Here is a 17,841-nt window from a genome sequence, read left to right on the forward strand (position 1 = left end):
GACTGTGGGATTATTTTTATTAAATGATCTGAAGCAGTATCCAGAAGGAAAAGATTTTCATACAGTTTGTGTTCCTCCAATTGCTAAATTCTAAGAAATATTTTGCTTTTTAATGAAAACAAATGTACCTGATTTTTCCCATTAAACCCAGACACCCTAAAATAGGTCTTGAGATTTGATGGATAGGACAGTAAAATACAAAATGTTCTATAAAGGACTAGGGCATTGCTCTTAAAGGGCATTGAGATCAATATATTTTGCTTCAGTGACATGTTAAAGCAGTGGTTTAAAACGTTTCGCTGCAAATATTGACACACTTCCAGGAGGGATCCTCTGCAAAAGTTGGCACTCCTGGAGATTCCTGTCTTATCTTCTGAAAGGCAGTGTTGACTAGCCATTGGAAAACAGTGTTGTCATTGCAGATTTCTTTTCCTATTAATTAATAGACTCCCACGGTGTTGTTCACAGGAAATCAGAGGATCTGTTGTTTGATAAGTATGACATATTAGGTGATGAATGAGTTACTGATGCACTATATAGGAATAGTAATAAAATTAATATAAGTGTCTCAGAAATTGGGATAACATTATGTTAGGTTATGTGGTTTAGGAAAAGTATGCTAGTTAAAATAAATGAATGTGAAATATAAGTTTGCACTGCAAAATATATTGGCATGCATAATGGATATAATTTTATATGTAGAAGACGTTAAGCAAGTTATTTTAAACAATGTGTACGGAGTAATTTGCTCCAAATATTTGCAGGAAGAGAGTGGGGGTGCTGACTACTTGGAGAAACCTGGAAATGCCAAGAACGCTGAGGTCCTGCTGAATTTGATGGCCGGACCTTGATATAATTTTTGTACTTTGTTTCCAACCCAGTATTTGACTAGATAGACAGACTGGCCTGGCTGTTGGGCAGGAAATCCGGCAGTAGAAAGTCGCAGCTGGGGACAGTTTGGAATTATCTCCATCTAACCGGAAGCATTGCAGGGGAGTCGGGTGGTGGAGCTGAACTGGCAACTGGTGGTGCACTGCAAAACATCACAGGTTGATGGGGGATTGATGGAGATGAGGCTTGGGTTTGAACTGGAAATCAGAAGTTTGTGAGGAAACAGGGAAAGATTATGGATTGGGGACCGTGCAGTCAGGTGAGTAATCAGTCGGGATGGTGGTTGTTGGCAGGAAACACTGTGGGTTTTGGGGCGTGAATTAGACTGGTAACTGGGGGGGGGGGAGGGATTGGGAAACATTGTGGGTTTGGAGGGGGTTGCATCCAATCAGGGCAGAAGGTTTGCTTGAGGAGTTGGGGGGTGGGGTGGAGGGAAGCATCTCTGTTCCTCCTGACCCACAAGCAGCACTGCAAACAAACGCTTTTGGATCCAGCTCTTTTCCACCTCCCTTTAGCTGCAGGCTCCATGAACCCTGGTAATCCTGGCCGGCCAGCATTAAATCCTATATGGCTGCCAAAATATTACAAAGAGAGCCTTATTTAAATATTATAACCTTGGACCTGTTTCTGCGTGGTTGATCAGCAAACGGTTGCTAAGAGATTAAGGTTCACCCACTCTTTTCATAAAGTTTTCAAAGTTGCATGGCTGCCTATTTTAATATTCTTAGCAATCCTAAATAAAGTATATGTAGCACATATTTATGTTAAAGGCAAAATAAATCTTAACTTATTTTGTAAAGGCAGTACTTCAACTGGTTAAAATGTATGCTGTGTAACTCAAAACAAATTAGAGAACATAAAACAAGAAACTTGTGACCAAAATTAGGTAGAACGGTGTATAAATATTGCTTAGATGTTAGACAATACTTCTGCAATATAAAGGTTAACAAAGATACCCTTTTAAGTTTATCAACTATACGCTGCACAGAGACATTCACTGTTTCTTTTCTTCTGACTGCGCAAAGATAATGCTATGCAACTGTCCCTGCTCAGCCCCAGGGAAATCAAGATGCTAAGTGAAGAATGAACAATGCTGGAGCAAGCTACAATATATTCTAGAGGCTTACAAAGTTATCCAAACACTGAAATTTTTGAACACATCCAGACTTCCTTACTTTTTTTTATATATCTATTTTTCATGCTTCTTTTAGTGATGGATAGTGACCTTTTTGACAGGTGAAGTACAGTTATACATAAAAGCAAAAAACTGCGGATGCTGGAAAAACAAAAATACCTGGAAAAACTCAGCAGGTCTGGCAGCATCTGTGGAGAGGAACACAGTTAACGTTTCGAGTCCGAATGACCCTTCAACAGAACTAAGTAAAAATAGAAAAGAGGTGAAATATAAGTTGGTTTAAGGGGCTGGGGGGGGTGGGGGTGGGTGGGTGGGTGAGGGTGGTGGCGGGACACAAGAAGAGCTGGATAGAGGGCCAGTGATAGGTGGAGATAACCAAAAGATGTCACAGACAAAAGGACAAAGAGGTGTTGAAGGTGGTGATATTATCTAAAGGAATGTGCTAATTAAGGGTAGAAAGCAGGACGAACAAGGTACAGATAGCTCTAATGGGGGTGGGGTGGGGGGAAGGGATCAAAATAGGCTAAAAGGTAGAGATAAAACAATGGATGGAAATACACTTAAAAATAATGGAAGTAGGTGGGAAAAGAAAAATCTATATAAATTATTGGAAAAAACAAAAAGGAGGGGGAAAATCGGAAAGGGGGTGGGGATGGGGATGGGTGGGGATTTATTTATTTTCCTGCAGCAGTACTTTGAGTGATCTGTATGTGTACCCCCAGACCCTCTGTTCCTCTACCGCATTTCGGCACTTATTTTCCAAGGGATATATGACCTCCTAATTCTTCCTACCAAAATTCGTTAGTACACGCTTATTTGTATTGTAGCTCTTTTGCCAATTGCACACCCATTCTGAAAGTTCTTTTAACGTCTTATTGTATTTTGTTGCAAACACTATTTTTAACTTAAGGTATGAATGTGGCATGCGAGATTTCGAGGGTATGAATGTGGCATATGAGACCTGGAGGGTATGAATGTGGCATGTGAGACCTGGAGTGGATGCATCCAGGCATCCTTGTCTTGTAAGATGATAGATTCCTGCACAGTAGGAAGGCAAAGTTGTCATTTAGCAGGAGGGGGACCTTGTCTTGCAGCAGGCTGTGTCTGGGGCCTCGAGGGAACCATTCCTGTGATAAAGTAAATGGCGAGGGTAAGGGCCCCAGAGGTCAATTTGGTTTGGATGGAGGAGGGAAGCTTAGGGCAGGAAGGACCCAAACTTCTAGTGTGGGGCCCAGAAGAGCACTCTTGCACCTCCTGGCTCACAGGAAACCTTTAAAAAAAAGTAAACATTCTAATTTAACAGAGCCAGATTGTCTCTGTCTGCTGCCAAGTTTCATTGGCGCACTCAGCATTATGCGAGACTTGAGTGATCTGGGGATTCAATCATCTTGGAGTCTGAGTGGCATCATTGAGCATCAACTTCCCGCACCATGTGGTCTTGACACTGTTGAAAACCTGGCAGTTAAATGGTGGTGAAAGTGCATGAGTTGAAACAAAGTGCGAATCTCACGCTTAAGCCTCGATCCATTCAGTTTCATAGGGTGGGTGGGGTTAATATATGGTTTGTAGGTAGCCTTCCTATGTATGTATCGAGGAGTAATCGCCTGTGCAATCTCGGCCTGCTTCTCTGATATCCAGTCCTATTTGGCCTTGAGCTGAGTTGCCAAACTCGCATCCTCCTCTTCGCAAGAATTGCCTTTGTTCACCTCCATGCCTGTCTCAGCCCATCTGCTGTTGAAAACCTCATCCATGCTTTTATTACCTCTATATTTGACCATTCCAATATTCTTCTCACTGGTCTCCTATCTTCTACCTTCTATAACCGTGAGCTCATCCAAAGCTTTCTGTTCTCTGAATCCTGTCTTGCACCTGAATTCTTATTCATGCTCTGTTCATGTTGACAGACATTGGCTCCTGGTCCAGCAATGCCTTAAATTCAAAATTCTTATCCTCCTATTCAAGCCCCGGAATAGCCTCGCTCTTTCTTTTTTCTCTAACCGCTTCCAGTCCGTCAATTCTGCCAGAACTTCCAATTTTGGCTGGTTGTGCCTTACCCCACCATTGGCAGCCATACTGGATGCTAATCTCTGGGATTTTCTCCCTAAATCTCTCTCCTTTTTTCTGCTCCTTTTAAAAACCTCCCTTAAAATCAAATTTATGTTTAGTTATCTGTCGAAATATATCCTTGTTCGACTCAGTGTCAATATTTGTCTGATTCTGATTGCACATCTGTAAAGCACCTTGGCATGTTTTCCTATGTTAAACTTGTTCTATACATGCAAGTTGTTGTTGTTGTAACTAGGAGAATGTAACAGCTGGTTGCAGACAGTATTTCTCTGTGCACCTGTTACTACGTATGCTGTATAGGCAATTCTAAAATCCCTCAGCTGAATCAACATTTACTTTTTTAGAATTCATAACTGCTGTAGATTGAAGCTGGCTGCGTAAGCTCCTGTTGACAGATGAAATGTTTATTTTATAATTACTCCACTGACTACGCTCCCAGAGGAATAACAGTCCCTTCAGCATGATCAAATGGTTATGTGGCAAATGCTTCTAGTTAGCTGAATAACGGGGCAGATTGACTGTTATTTAAAAAAGTTATAACCTTTGATACATTGAGTTTAAGATGCCACAGAGGCTAACTGGTCTATTCTGGTGTTTATGCTGCATACAAGCTTATTCCTACCAATGTTCCCTCTGTCTCTTTTGCACAGTATATTGTCTTTGAGATTGCCACACAGCCTCTCATCTGGGGATCTTAAAGGGATCAAGGTTTGTGTGCAGCTTGTTTGTCCCTTGCATGGCACCTTCCCGATTGCAGTGCACCAGTGCAGCATAGAGGGAACATTGACTGGCATTTTCATCTGGGTGCAGAGGCGCCTCTCAGTGCACAAATGGCAGCACTTTGCTTTTTTTGGGGGAGATCTGAATTTTCTCTGCATCCCATGCCGTTTCCCCCTGGCATTTTTGCAGGTCAGGAATGCCTAGTGTGCAAAATGCACACTTTCCCCCACTGAGGTTGTGTTCTCCAATTTAAATGGGGGACAAAAATGCATTTCCTTCACACCATTTTTTTCTGGTGGTGCGGGATTCTGCAAGCCCACTAAAAGCACACCAAGTTTGAGAGTTTGTGAAGAAAATGAAAAGCCTGCTGAGGAGTTGGGAATATTCTGACGGGCAAGTGTAATATGTTTTCCCACCTTCAACTGTCACAGTTAGGTTCTGTATGTAATGTATATGTGCTTTTAATGCGATGGCTCATCATAGAGATCTGTCCTGCAAAGGTAAGTTGGCCCTCACAAAAGTACTTCTCCAGTGGAGAAAGTGCCATAATGCAGTGGAAAATGTTAAGAAAATGTCCTGTCAGCCTTTGCTTTCATATTTTGTACTGTGATTTGAATAGAGTGATAGCTCTGGTTGATTAAAATAAACCTTTTTTTGATACAAAAAAATCGAACCACCTGCTCCTGTCCATTGATTGAAAGGCACTGTGATTTGTAATTGAAATGAGCACCTTCTGTTCTTTCCATTTCAGAGAGTTCTCTAATGTTTGGACAGCTGTGGCCATTATGAATGCTTGGATGAGTATCGAGTGCTCATGGTTTCAGCACAGTGGTGTTCCAATCATCTGAGAATGAATGACAATTTTAAGAGGTTTTATTAACAGATCATGCCTGTGATGTGGTTCCTGGCTTGTAGTCACAAGCAGATAAAATGACAAGTGTTACAAAGCTGTTCTTCACGTGGCAGAGTACGTTTATTCTCAGTATCAATGATAGAGTGTTTAATGGAGGATTCTCTTAGATGTTGAAAGATTTATGTTTTTCCCCAAGAAATGCTATAATATTTTCCACTGATATTGCATGGAAACTGAGGACTGTACATAATGGATACTGGGTGAATGGCTATGGAGGATGCATGGAGGGGGCATTGGGTGGTGGTGGTTTGGTGGGGGGAGTGAGAAGGGTGAGGGGTTAGGTTTAAGGGGCTTTCAAACGATGTTAGGTGCCATGCTGCTGTCACCGAGAACAGAGGTGTGCCTTCTCACCAGCCCACCCCTCCACCTGCACTCCTCTCATAGTGGTTCGCTGCTCACATACTGAACTGCAAACCCAAATCTTGCAGGAGAAAACAAAAATCATGGAAAAGTCACACATCAGTTGGGAGTGCAGTTTGCGAACTGTGAAATGGCTCGACTTGCCAAACATGCCCCCAAGAGGAAAATCCAGCCCATTGTCTCCCGCTACTTTCATAAATCATATTCAGCTAAGGTGCCAGTAGATTCAATCCAAATGGACCATTCTTTTGACACAGATTCACATTTTACATTTGAAAGTTGTCAAGATCAAGGAAGAAATCCTTGACTCCAGCTATACTTGAATTGATGAAACTGTTCAACTGTGGCAAAAGCTAAAATTTGGACACAATGACCATCTTGCTTTGCACAAATTCTGACAGGCGTATGAAAATATACTCCTGATTCTGAAATACAACTTTGAATGCTAAATTTATAAAAACTGACAATGGGATTGAACAAGAATTAAAAGGGTGGACAGGCTCACAATCAAGAGCAATACTTGTGTTTTTTGACCACTGAAAGAGTTTGAATAAAATTTGACATGAATGTGTAATCTGAGGATTGTGAGCAATCATTAGCGCAATTAGAAAATGGAATTATCATAAGATTAAATTAAACCAAATGCAATTGATATACGAAAATCATTTTTTGCATCTCTCTTTGTTCCAGATAGCCCGAGCTATCATCTTTGATTAAAATCACAATCTGTGTAACACAGACATTTCACAGTGTATTGTGCTCGTTTTCATTCAAAACCTTCCAAGGGTAAGAAATGAAAACTAAGTGCTTGTTATTTTCCAGTTTGTAATTTATGCTATTTTTAATAAGCGGTAGATGTTTACATGAGGTAGAAGGAAAGTAACATGGTCATTGTAGGATTCATGCAGCTAAAGCCTAAGGAATTGAATGAAGAAAACTGAGTAGTCTTCAAGATACCCAATGGCATCCCGTTTCATCATTAAACATTGATTCCTAGAAGTAAATTCTTCATTGAGTATAAATATGAATGTATTACATTTATTTGAATTTTTATGTTAATGACCAATTGTTACTGTCTCCGTGGACTTTTTCCAAATAAACACTGATATAATTATTGTGTTCCAGTGTGTAGGTGGTGGCGTAGTGGTATTGTTGCTGGACTTGCAATCCAGACACCCAGGTAATGCTCTGGGGACCCGGGTTCAGTTCCCCCACGGCAGATGGTAAAGTTTGAATTCAATAAAAATCTAGAATTAAAAGTCTGATGATTGTTGTAAAACCTAGCTGGTTCAATAGTGCCCTTTGGGAAAGGAAATCTGCTGTCCTTACTTGGTCTGGCTTACATGTGACTCCATGTCCTACATGTGACTAAATGCCCTCTGAGATGGCGAGCAAGCCACTCAGTTGTATCAAACCGTTATGAAGTTGAAAAGGAATGAAACCTTTGGACCACCTGGCATCGACCTAGGCACTGGAAACGACAACTGTTGACCCTGCAAAATCCTCCTTACGAACATCTGGGGGCTAGTGTCAAAATTGGGAGAGCTGTCTCACAGACCTGACATAGTCATACTCATGGAATCATACCTCATGGAATCATACCTTACAGACAATGTCTTGGGCACCACCATCACCATCCCTGGGTATGTCCTGTCCCTCAGGATAGACCCAGCAGAGGTGGTGGCACAGTGGTATGCAGTCAGGAGGGAGATACCCTGGGAGTCCTCAAAATTAACTCCAGACCCCATGAAGCCTCATGGCATCAGGTCAAACATCCTGCTGATTACCACATATCGCCCCCTTCCCTCAGCTGATGAGTCAGTGCTCCATGTTGAACACCACTTGGAGGAAGCACCAAGGGTGGAAAGGGTGCAGAATGTACTCTGGGTGGGTGACTTCAATGTCCATCACCAACATTGGGTCGGTAGCACCACTACTGTGTGAGTCCTAAAGGACGTAGCTGCTAGACTGAGTCTGCAGCAGATGCTGAGCGAACCAACAAGAGAGGAAAACATACTTGACCTCATCCTCACCAACCTCCCTGCCTTAGATGCATCTGTCTATCACAGTATTGGTAGAAGTGACTACCACACAGTCCTTGTAGAGATGAAGCCCCATTTTCACAGTGGGGATACCCTCCAATGTGTTGTGTGGCATTACCACTGTGCTAAATGATTTTGAACAGATCCAGCAACTCTAGACTGAGGTTGCTGTGGGCCAGCAGCAGCAGAATTGTACTCGACCAAAATCTGTTACCTCATGGCCTGGCATATCCCCCACTACTATCAAGCCGGGAGATCAACCCTGATTCAATGCAGGAGGGCATGTCAGGAGCAGCATCAGGCATACCTAAAACTGAGGTGTCAACTTGCATGCCAAACAGCATAAGCACAAAGTGACAGCCGGAGCTAAGTGATTCTACAACTAATGGATCAGATCCAAGCTCTGCAGTTGAATCATATTCAGTCATGAACAGTGGTGGATGATTGAACAACTCACTGGAGGAGGAGGCTCCACAAATAACCCTATCCTCAGTGATGGGGGGGCCCCAGCACATCAGTGCAAAAGATAAGGCTGATGCATTTGCAACAATCTTCAGCCAGAAGTGTTGAGTGGATGATGCATTTTAGCCTCCTCCGGAGGTCCCCAGCATCATAGATGTCAGTCTTTAGCCAAATCGATTCATTCCACATGATATCAAGGAACGACTGAAAGCACTGTATACTGCAAAGGCTATGGGGCCTGATAATATTCCGGCGATAGTACTGAAACCTTGTGCCCCTAGCCAATCTATTCCAGTACAGCTACAACACTGGCATCTATCTGGCAATGTGGAAAATGTCCTGTATACAAAAAGCAGGATAAATCCAAGCTGGCCAATTACCACCCCATCAGTCTACTCTTGATCATCAGTAAAGTGATGGAAGGGGTCACCAACCATGCTATCAAGTGACACTTGCTTAGCAATAACCTGCTCACTGATGCCCAGTTTGGGTTCCGTCAGGGCCACGCAGCTTCTGACCTTATTACAGCCTTGGTTCAAACATGGACAAAAGAGCTTAACTCCCGAGATGAGGTGAGAGTGACTGCCCTTGACATCAGGTAGCATTTGACTGACTGTGACATCAAGGAGCCCTAGCAAAACTGGGGTCACTGGGAATAAGGGGAAAAACTCTCCACTGGTTGGAGTCATACCTAGCACAAAGGAAGATGGTTGTGGTTGTTGTAGGTCAATCATCTCAGTTCCAGGACATCACTGCAGGAGTTCCTCAGGGTAGTATCCTAGGCCCAACCATCTTTAGCTGCTTCATCAATGACCTTCCTTCCATCATAAGGTCAGAAGTGGGATGTTCGCTGATGATTGTGCACCATTCGCAACTCCTCAGATACTGAAGCAGTCCATGCCCAAAGGCAGTAAGACCTGGGCAATATCCAGGTTTAGGCTAACGAGTGGCAAGTAACATTCACACCACATGAGGGAGAATCTAACCATTGCCCCTTGACATTCAATGGCATTATCATCGCTGAATCCCCCCACTATCAACATCCTGGCGTTACCATTGACCAGAAACTGAACTGGACTAACCATATAAATACTGTGGCTACAAGAGCAAGTCAGAGGCTAGGAATCCTGTGGTGAATAACTCACCTCCACTTGCCTGGATTAGTGCAGCTCCAACAACACTCGAAGCTTGGCACCACCCAGGACAAAGCAGCCCACTTGGTTGGCTCCCCATCTGCAAACATTCACTCCCTCCACCACCAACGCACAGTGGCAGCAGTGTGTACCATCTACAAGGTGCACTGCAGGAACTCACCAAGCCTCTTCCAAATCCACGACCACTACCATCTAGATGGACAAAGGCAGCAGACACATGGGAACAGCTTTACCTGGAAGCTCTCCTCCAAGCCACTCGCCATCCTGTTTTGGAAATATATTGCTGTTCTTTCACTGTCACTGGGTCAAAATCCTGGAACTCCCTTCCTAACAGCACTGTGGGTGTACCTAAACCACATGGACTGCAGCGGTTCAAGAGAGTAGCTCACCACCACCTTCTCAAGAGCAATTAGGGATGGGCAATAAATGCTGGCCTAGCCAGCAACGCTCACATCACACGAACAGATAAAATATAATGGCTAATACTATGGGAAATTCAATATAATTCATGATAATCGCAGGAGGTACGGTTGGCAGGTCTTTAATACCAGCTGTCAACTATATGTTTGTGACAATAGTGTTCAGCAGTTTTTTTTTGTACTTAACTAAATTACTGAAATTGTATTTATAGAAGGACAGATTTTATTGTTATTAGCCTTAGTTGAGTAGTATCACTTTTGCTGCTGCGTCAGGAAGATTGTGGAGTCAAATTCCATTCTGGAGTCTTGAGCACATAATGTAAGCAGACAGTTTAGTGTCATGCTGAGGGGATCATGCACTGTCCCAGGTGGTGCATTTTGGATGAGATCTTAAGCGAGGGCATCAATTGTGCTACCCAGTGGACATAAAAGATCACATAACATTATTCATGGAAGAGCAGATTTTCCTACTATGTTGGTAAATGTTCACCCTTTTACTATAGCAGAGCATTTGGTCACATTTTTTGTTCCTTTTGTGAGACCTTGCTGTGTGCAAATTGGCTGCCATGTTTCCCTATATTACAACAGTGACTGCACTTCAGAAGTACTTAGTTGTGGTTGTGGAAGGCTTTGGGACTTGCTGAGGTCATGAAGGATGCTATAAAAATTCCTTTTTTGGTTAAAATAAAATCAAAAAATATTGATGATAAACAATAGTCAACACCTGAAAAAAGGTTAAAATTTCTGGTTGAACTCACCCATAATGCCTTTCAGAAACTAGTTGGTCTACTGTACATCCACTTTAAGAGGCACCATCTGCCTGTTTAGAAGGATGTAAAAGATCGCAGGGATCTATTTTTTGTATTCATCCTGGGTTGTGGGCGTCACTGGCTAGCTCAACATTTATTGTACCTTCCTAATTGCCCTTGAGAAGGTAGTTGATGAGCTGCCTTCTTGAACCACTGCTGTCCACATGTTGGAGATACACTCACAGTGCTGTTAGGAAGGAAATTCTAGAGTTTTAACCTAGCGATAGTAAAGGAATGGCAATATAATTCCAAGTCAGGACGTGTGTGTGGAGACGAACTTGCAGATGGTGGTGTCCCCATGTGTCTGCTTTCCTTGTCATTCTTGGTGGTTGTGGGTTTGCCTGTCAATCAATTGAGTTGAGCAAGTGCAGAGATTTTATTCAACTTTCAAAAATAGGGTTTTTTAAACATCCAGAACTGTCAGTTGATTCAAGGCGTAACAGCGGAGGCTTTACATTTTTTAATGTATTTCTCCAATGGAAAAAATGCAATTTATGCATGACAACATTTACATAATGGTGGTCAATGCAAGGGTCAACTTACCTTTGTGGGGCAGACCTCTGAAGAATCACTGCATTCAGAACACATCAACATTACAATACAACATCAAGTAGTGACATTTCAATGTGTTGAACCTTCTTACAGTTACCTTTCAGAGTGCTCCCAACTCCCTAGCCGGTTTCCCATTGTGGTCACAAACTCTCCAAGGAGGTACATTTTTTAGGGCTTCCCAAATGAAAATAGTGTGTGGGAGGAAATACAATTTTCCAATGGCCCACAGAATGGAGACTTCGACCTCAGAAGGAGTTACGTGTGCGTTTTGCATGCAAGGCCTTCCTGACTCGCGAAAAGGCCACGCGAGAATGCTTGGGGTTGGGAAGGCAGAGGAAAATTCATTTTTCAGCAAAAAAAGCTCAAGTTTAGTGTTTTGCAGCTCATTTTGCACCTCCATTACGAGATGAAAATCAGGCCTTTTGTCTTAAGCAAATGGGCAGCCAAGTTTGCTTCGTTAACAATAGTGGCTACATTTGCAATTGATTAGATTTAAAGCACTCATAAACATCCCAAAATATGATTGGGCACTATTTAATGCAATTTCTTCTATCTGTTCTTCCTGGCATTTTGTATTTTTGCTCTTGGACTGCCCACAGAACGGCAGAGTAAGTTTCCCTCATAGTGCTTTCTAGCATTGCTAGAAGTGAGGCCTTTCTGTTGGCACATTGTCCTTCTGTCTGTCCCTTACAAACTATTTTCTCATGTGGTTGACTCATCTTCATTTCCTTCCTCTTGTCTGATCTTGGGCTTCTTTAAAAAAATGATTTGGCTGGCAACTGTGTTTTGTTCTGCATTGGGATTTCTTTTATCTCAATAATTTAAAATGCCATATTGGATTTCCAGCATACATCATAACTGACTTCCTATTATCAAATTGTCAGTGCCTTTTGAAAATGAACTGAAGATTCCTTCATGCGTTTGACTTTGTTCTCATCAGAAGTCACATTGATAAATAATAACTAACTAGATTTTGAACCCTTTTGTTGGGCCATTTGGGATTTTACAGATGGTTTCGGTACTGGCCTAAATTCTGAAAATTGCAACTATGATTGAAAATTAATTAGTAATCATTATTTTATAAATATGTTTTCATGTAACTATGATAAAGTTAGCATATTAAATTGCATTTGTTGCATTGCATTTCGTTCAGAAAATGCCATGGATATGTAAAGCTGGAATTGGAAAATAAATCAGTGATATAGTTCAATCCTAGACTCCAGTTGCCTTTTTCAAATAATGGGCAAATTACCAAAGGATTAAAGCTTTTACCCATTTAAAAAACAAGTTACTTCAATATTTTTGAGAAGCTTTGACTTTGTAATGGTTTCAAACAACAACCCACTGAGAATGATCAATTCCTTATTTTTCCCCCAGATCTTGTTTTCTTTTTTCTGTTTCTTTTATAGCTTTCTAATTTTCTTAGTAATACATACTGTTGATGCAACTGTGCCACCAGACAATTGACCTGTTCCCAAGTATCTCTTGAAGATGTTTTGTAACCTGCCACCAGACGTATAAGAATGACCTGAATTAATTGACAGTCCAGATCTTCTCGTAGAGGAGCATTTTTCCTATGTTGAAAGGATTTACCATTGTGCTCCGCTTTGATTGAGATTAAGAACATACTCCACAAAAATTGTGAAATAACATCATGCCATTCTGTCATGAAGTGATGTTCTAGTGATATGAAAGATTGAAATTGTTTTTCTTGAAAGTTGCGAGGTGATAGTCCATAAATTTATGTGAATCATGACATTCTTTGTTTTCCTGGAAGAACTACTTTGAAATCATATTGGGACTAATAATGTTAGCCTTATTGTAATTCTGATTAGGATGAGAGTGATATTACACTTCATAACTTTATGATTAACAAGAACTGAAGAGGTCATTGGACAAAGTGGTAATGTTATGTGACACAGAATCATTCACATTATGTGATATGTGCTTTTTCCTAGTCACTGGGTTAAAATCCTGGAACTCCCTACCTAACAGCACTGAGGGAGCACGACCACCACATAGACTGCAGCAGTTCAAGGAGGGGGCTCACCACCGAGGGAAGCTAGAGATGGGGAATAGGTGTTGGCATTGCCAGCGACATCCATATCCCAAGAATCAATATTAAAAATGAATCACTATTTAGTGAAGCTTCATCTTACTGGATAATTGTAATTAACTTTATAGGAACAATTAAACATTGTAGTACATTCTTCTGCAGTTAATTGATTGCAAACATAAACTGTGAATGTTGGATTTTTATATAATGTCATTTGGAATCAGTCTGCACAGTAAATTATATTTACTAAAGAAGGCTAGCATAGACTGTATGGGACCAGGTGCCAGATTTGATTAGAATATTGCTGTTTGACCTGTAGGCTTTGATTTTAATTTGTGCCAAACTAATGAAATGAGAGTCTCTGAATCCTAAACAAAATTAATTTGGGCAATTTCATCTGGGCTCACAGTGATAAAAATCCATCCCATAATGTTACATTTCTGGATTCTTAAGTGACCATATTACATAGGAATTTCTAGCAACCAGAAATATGGCCATTAAGCTCAACAAGACCATCCATCCTTTTTTATACGAACATTTGAAATAGGAGCAGAAGTAGGCCATTCGGTCCCTCGAGCCTGCTCCACCATTCAACAAGATCATGGCTAACCTGTTTGTGTTTCAAATTCCACATTCTCATCTACCCTCGATAACCTTAGATTCTTGATAGGCAAGGGAATCAATCTACCTCTGCCTTAAAAATATTCAATGATCCTGCCTCCCCAGCCTTCTGAGGCAGAGAGTTCCAAAGTCACGCAACTCTCAGAGAAAAAACTTCTCCTCATCTCCATCCTAAAAGGGTGACCCCCGATTTTAAAATAGTGCCCCCTATTTCTGGGCTTACCCACAAGAGGAAACATCCTTTCCATGTCCACCTTGTCGAGACCATTTAGGATCTTATATACTTCAATCAAGTTGCCCCTCACTCTTCTAAACTCCAGTGGACTCGAGCCCCATCTGTCCAGCCTTTCCTCATAAGACAACCCGCTCATTCCAGGTATCAATCAATCAATCTAGTAAACTTCCTCTGAATTGCCTCCAATGCATTTACATCCTTCCTTAAATAAGGAGACCAGAACTGTACAAAACTATTCGATATGTGGTTTCACCAATATAGATCTACCTTACCTGCTAGCCTACTCACCTGGTTCCATCTATCCCCAGCATTATGTTAGGGAACTTTTTGTTCCTAATTTTATAGTTTTCTTCAGTGGTCTTCACTGGCATCCCATCACACAAGTGTATTGCCCTTTAGACAAAACTGTTCTGCCTGACTTTAGTTTTTATAAATAACTTCCTAATTTTTAATTTACTCCAATTCTTGAAATCTTCCCCATAGTGAACTGTTTGCCTAAATTGTTAAACTCACAAAAACTCATTATGTTCGTGCAGGGAAAAAAAGTGGCTTGTGAAGCAAAGCTGGCACTGTGCAAATGTCTTTGACCACAAGTTTAGATGGTGTGCCTTTAAGTGGAACACCATCTCGTAGTCTGACAATTGGTAAACTTTGCCAATGGGGAATACTGAGTTTGAATACATTGAGGCTATAATTTGAAATGCGATTCCAATTGTATGCGTTTCAAGCTATAGCAGGAAGGCTGCTAGGCCATCATATATTTTTTCTTACAAATTAAATATTAAACATGAACTCATGTTTAATGAGAAATTTTGTTTTCCTGCAGGAATCTATTGGACAGAGATACATTTTCTAAGTCAGACCCAAGTAAGTAACTGGAGATTTCTGTGTTCCAATTGTTTGCATGGTTTGTATAAAATCTTGGTTTCTCTGAGTCGTTGTTTAACTTTAAAATATAGTAGTAACAATACTCTGTAAACCATTTCCTGTTATTGTAAACCACAAACCATGTTAATCTGTATTTTACTTCTTTTTGAGATGATAATTATTTTTAAGAAGGCCTGTATTTTAACTTAGTAACACTCTTAGTACTTTACTTAAATTTAAAAAAAAAGACTGGATTAGTTATTTTGTCTGTAGAGATCATATCACATGGTAGGCTCGTGACAAATGTTAGAAAATATGTCTGAAGGAATAGTAAATTGGCTAAAAGTTAGAAAGCAGAGAATAGGTGTAAAGAGCAGTCCATTAGATTGGAGGAAGCTAGAAAGTGATGTTCCACAGGGACTAGTACTGGGACCATCGTTATTTACAATTTCTGTGCCTGATTTGTATTTGGAACAAGTAATTAACTGGAAGGGCTAGCTAACACTGAGGAAGAACGCAACATAATATAAGATGGCAATAGAAAACTTGCAGACTGACCCAGTTAAATGGAAAATTAACTTTTTAAGATCGATAAATGTGCGTTGTTGCACTTTAATAGGAAAAACAGAAGCATCAGCTTAAAAATACGGGGTGGGATTTTGAGGTCTTTGGGCGGGCAGGCCTGGGAGTGGCCAGGAAACGGCCTGCAGCCTGCAATTGGCCCCCGACTGCAATTTCATGCTGGCTGGCCAATTAACGGCCAGCCAGTGTGAAATACGCGCTGAAAGGCTCAGCACTGCTGGGGTGGGGGTGGGAGGAGGGTGAGCACTAAAGTCAGCGCGGGTGCAGGGGAGCACGCAAGGAAAGCTCCCTGAAGGCAGTGAGCTGCCTCAGGGAGCTGAAGAATATAAACCCATCATATAAAGATTTATAAATGCAGAAAAAAGTGTCCAAGCATTGGACTCAGTCGCCTAAACACATGCATTATAAAAACTCTGCCCAAACGTTTTAATTTTTAAAATTTAATTACGGAAACCTCATTCCGCCCATGGATGAGGTTTCCTGAAATATGCAAAGGCCGCCTGGCCAATTCCTCCTCCTGCTAACCATAAGGTTGGAAGGGCAGTGAAAAATTGCTGTTAATTAATACCTTAATAGTGCCTTAATATGCCTCTTAATCGTCGGCAGGCGTGCAGCCGACTCTCGCGCGTGCCTGCTGACCGAAATATCGTGCGAGTGCACAGTGACGTCACCCGGTGTTATCGCGCACTATTTTACGCTCGATCAGGTCAGGTGCACGCACACCCACGGGACATAAAATATTGCCCCTGAAAATGTAGAAGGGCAAAAGGATCAAGTGATACAGGTGAACAAATCGTTAAAAGCTTCATTGCAGGTCAGCAAAGCAATTAAAAATGGTGATAAAGCACTGGAATTTATTTCTAGGGCTATATGTTATGAAGTGAAATTATGTTCAACTTGAATTGGACCCTGGTCAGGCTGCACTTAGAGGGGACCAGTGTGGATAGTTCTGGTTTCTGTACTATAAAAAGGACGTGGAAATATTGGAGAAAGTGAAATGAAACAGATGCAGGAATGATACCAGACTGAGAGATTGCAGCTACCAGGTTGGGCCTTTTTTCTTAAGGAAAGAGAATACTTACAGGAGACCTGATGGAGGTCTTTAAGATAATGAATGGGTGGGACAGGGTTGATTGGAAAGAATGTTTCCACTTGTAGAAGACACCAAAACTAGGATCCATAAGTACAAAACAGTGGCTAATAAATTGATTAGAGAAGTAAAGAGAAATTTCTTTACTCGGAGATTGGTTGAGATGTAGAACTTGTTGCCATAGGAAGTGGTTGAGACAAATGGTTTAGATGTTTTCAAGAGGAAACTCGACATAGGCACAAGAATTAAGGGAATAGAAAGAAGCACTGAAATGCTGATATGAGGTAGGTGGAATGGGGCGAGACTTGTGTGCAGCACAAACACCAACACAGAAAAGTTGGGTAGAATAGCCTGTTATGTGCTGTATATTTTATGTAACTTTGGCAGCTTTGTTTTGTGCTTTTAGAAACTAAGTTGTATGCACATTTCATCTTTTAATCCTCATCATATTTTTTATTCAGGTGTTTACCTTTTTATTGACTTATTCTGTTCTGCTCCTTTATCCTGTTTTTATTTCTTATTCCAATAAATTTTCTAAAAGGCCACGTATTACAAATTATTTTTTGTGCTATGTTTCCTATTTTGATTAAATGTGAATCAACTAAGCACTTAAATTACTGGCCAACATGTTGGCATGTATTGTAGTCACTGTGTATTGCAGCAAATTTTCAGCAAATATTAATTGGAAATTACTTTCCAATTTTCATAGCTGAATGACCTTCAAAAATAATACTATTTACTTTGGATACTATTCAAAGGGACTATTTGAAAATGTTTTAAAGAATTAATATTTTCAAAAACAAATAGATGGGTTATTTGGTAAGAGTAATAGATTTTAAAAACTAAAAAGGAAGTGGTTCACGTAA

At 41.0% G+C, this 17,841-nt stretch overlaps 1 protein-coding gene across 3 annotated transcripts in view; it reads left to right on the top strand.

The window, feature by feature from the left end:
• The window catches only part of LOC144687411 (copine-8), a 548,041-nt gene that overhangs the window by 52,844 nt on the left and 477,356 nt on the right, over nt 1–17,841 (top strand). For all 3 annotated transcript variants that reach the window (XM_078553528.1, XM_078553530.1, XM_078553527.1), the window contains exon 2: nt 15,263–15,303. In XM_078553528.1, coding sequence (XP_078409654.1) covers nt 15,263–15,303 — 41 coding nt within the window. The remainder of the gene's footprint in view (nt 1–15,262; nt 15,304–17,841) is intronic.

The sequence above is a fragment of the Cetorhinus maximus genome, chromosome 12 (assembly GCF_964194155.1).
Source record: "Cetorhinus maximus chromosome 12, sCetMax3.hap1.1, whole genome shotgun sequence".
Classification (NCBI taxonomy): Eukaryota; Metazoa; Chordata; class Chondrichthyes; order Lamniformes; family Cetorhinidae; genus Cetorhinus; species Cetorhinus maximus.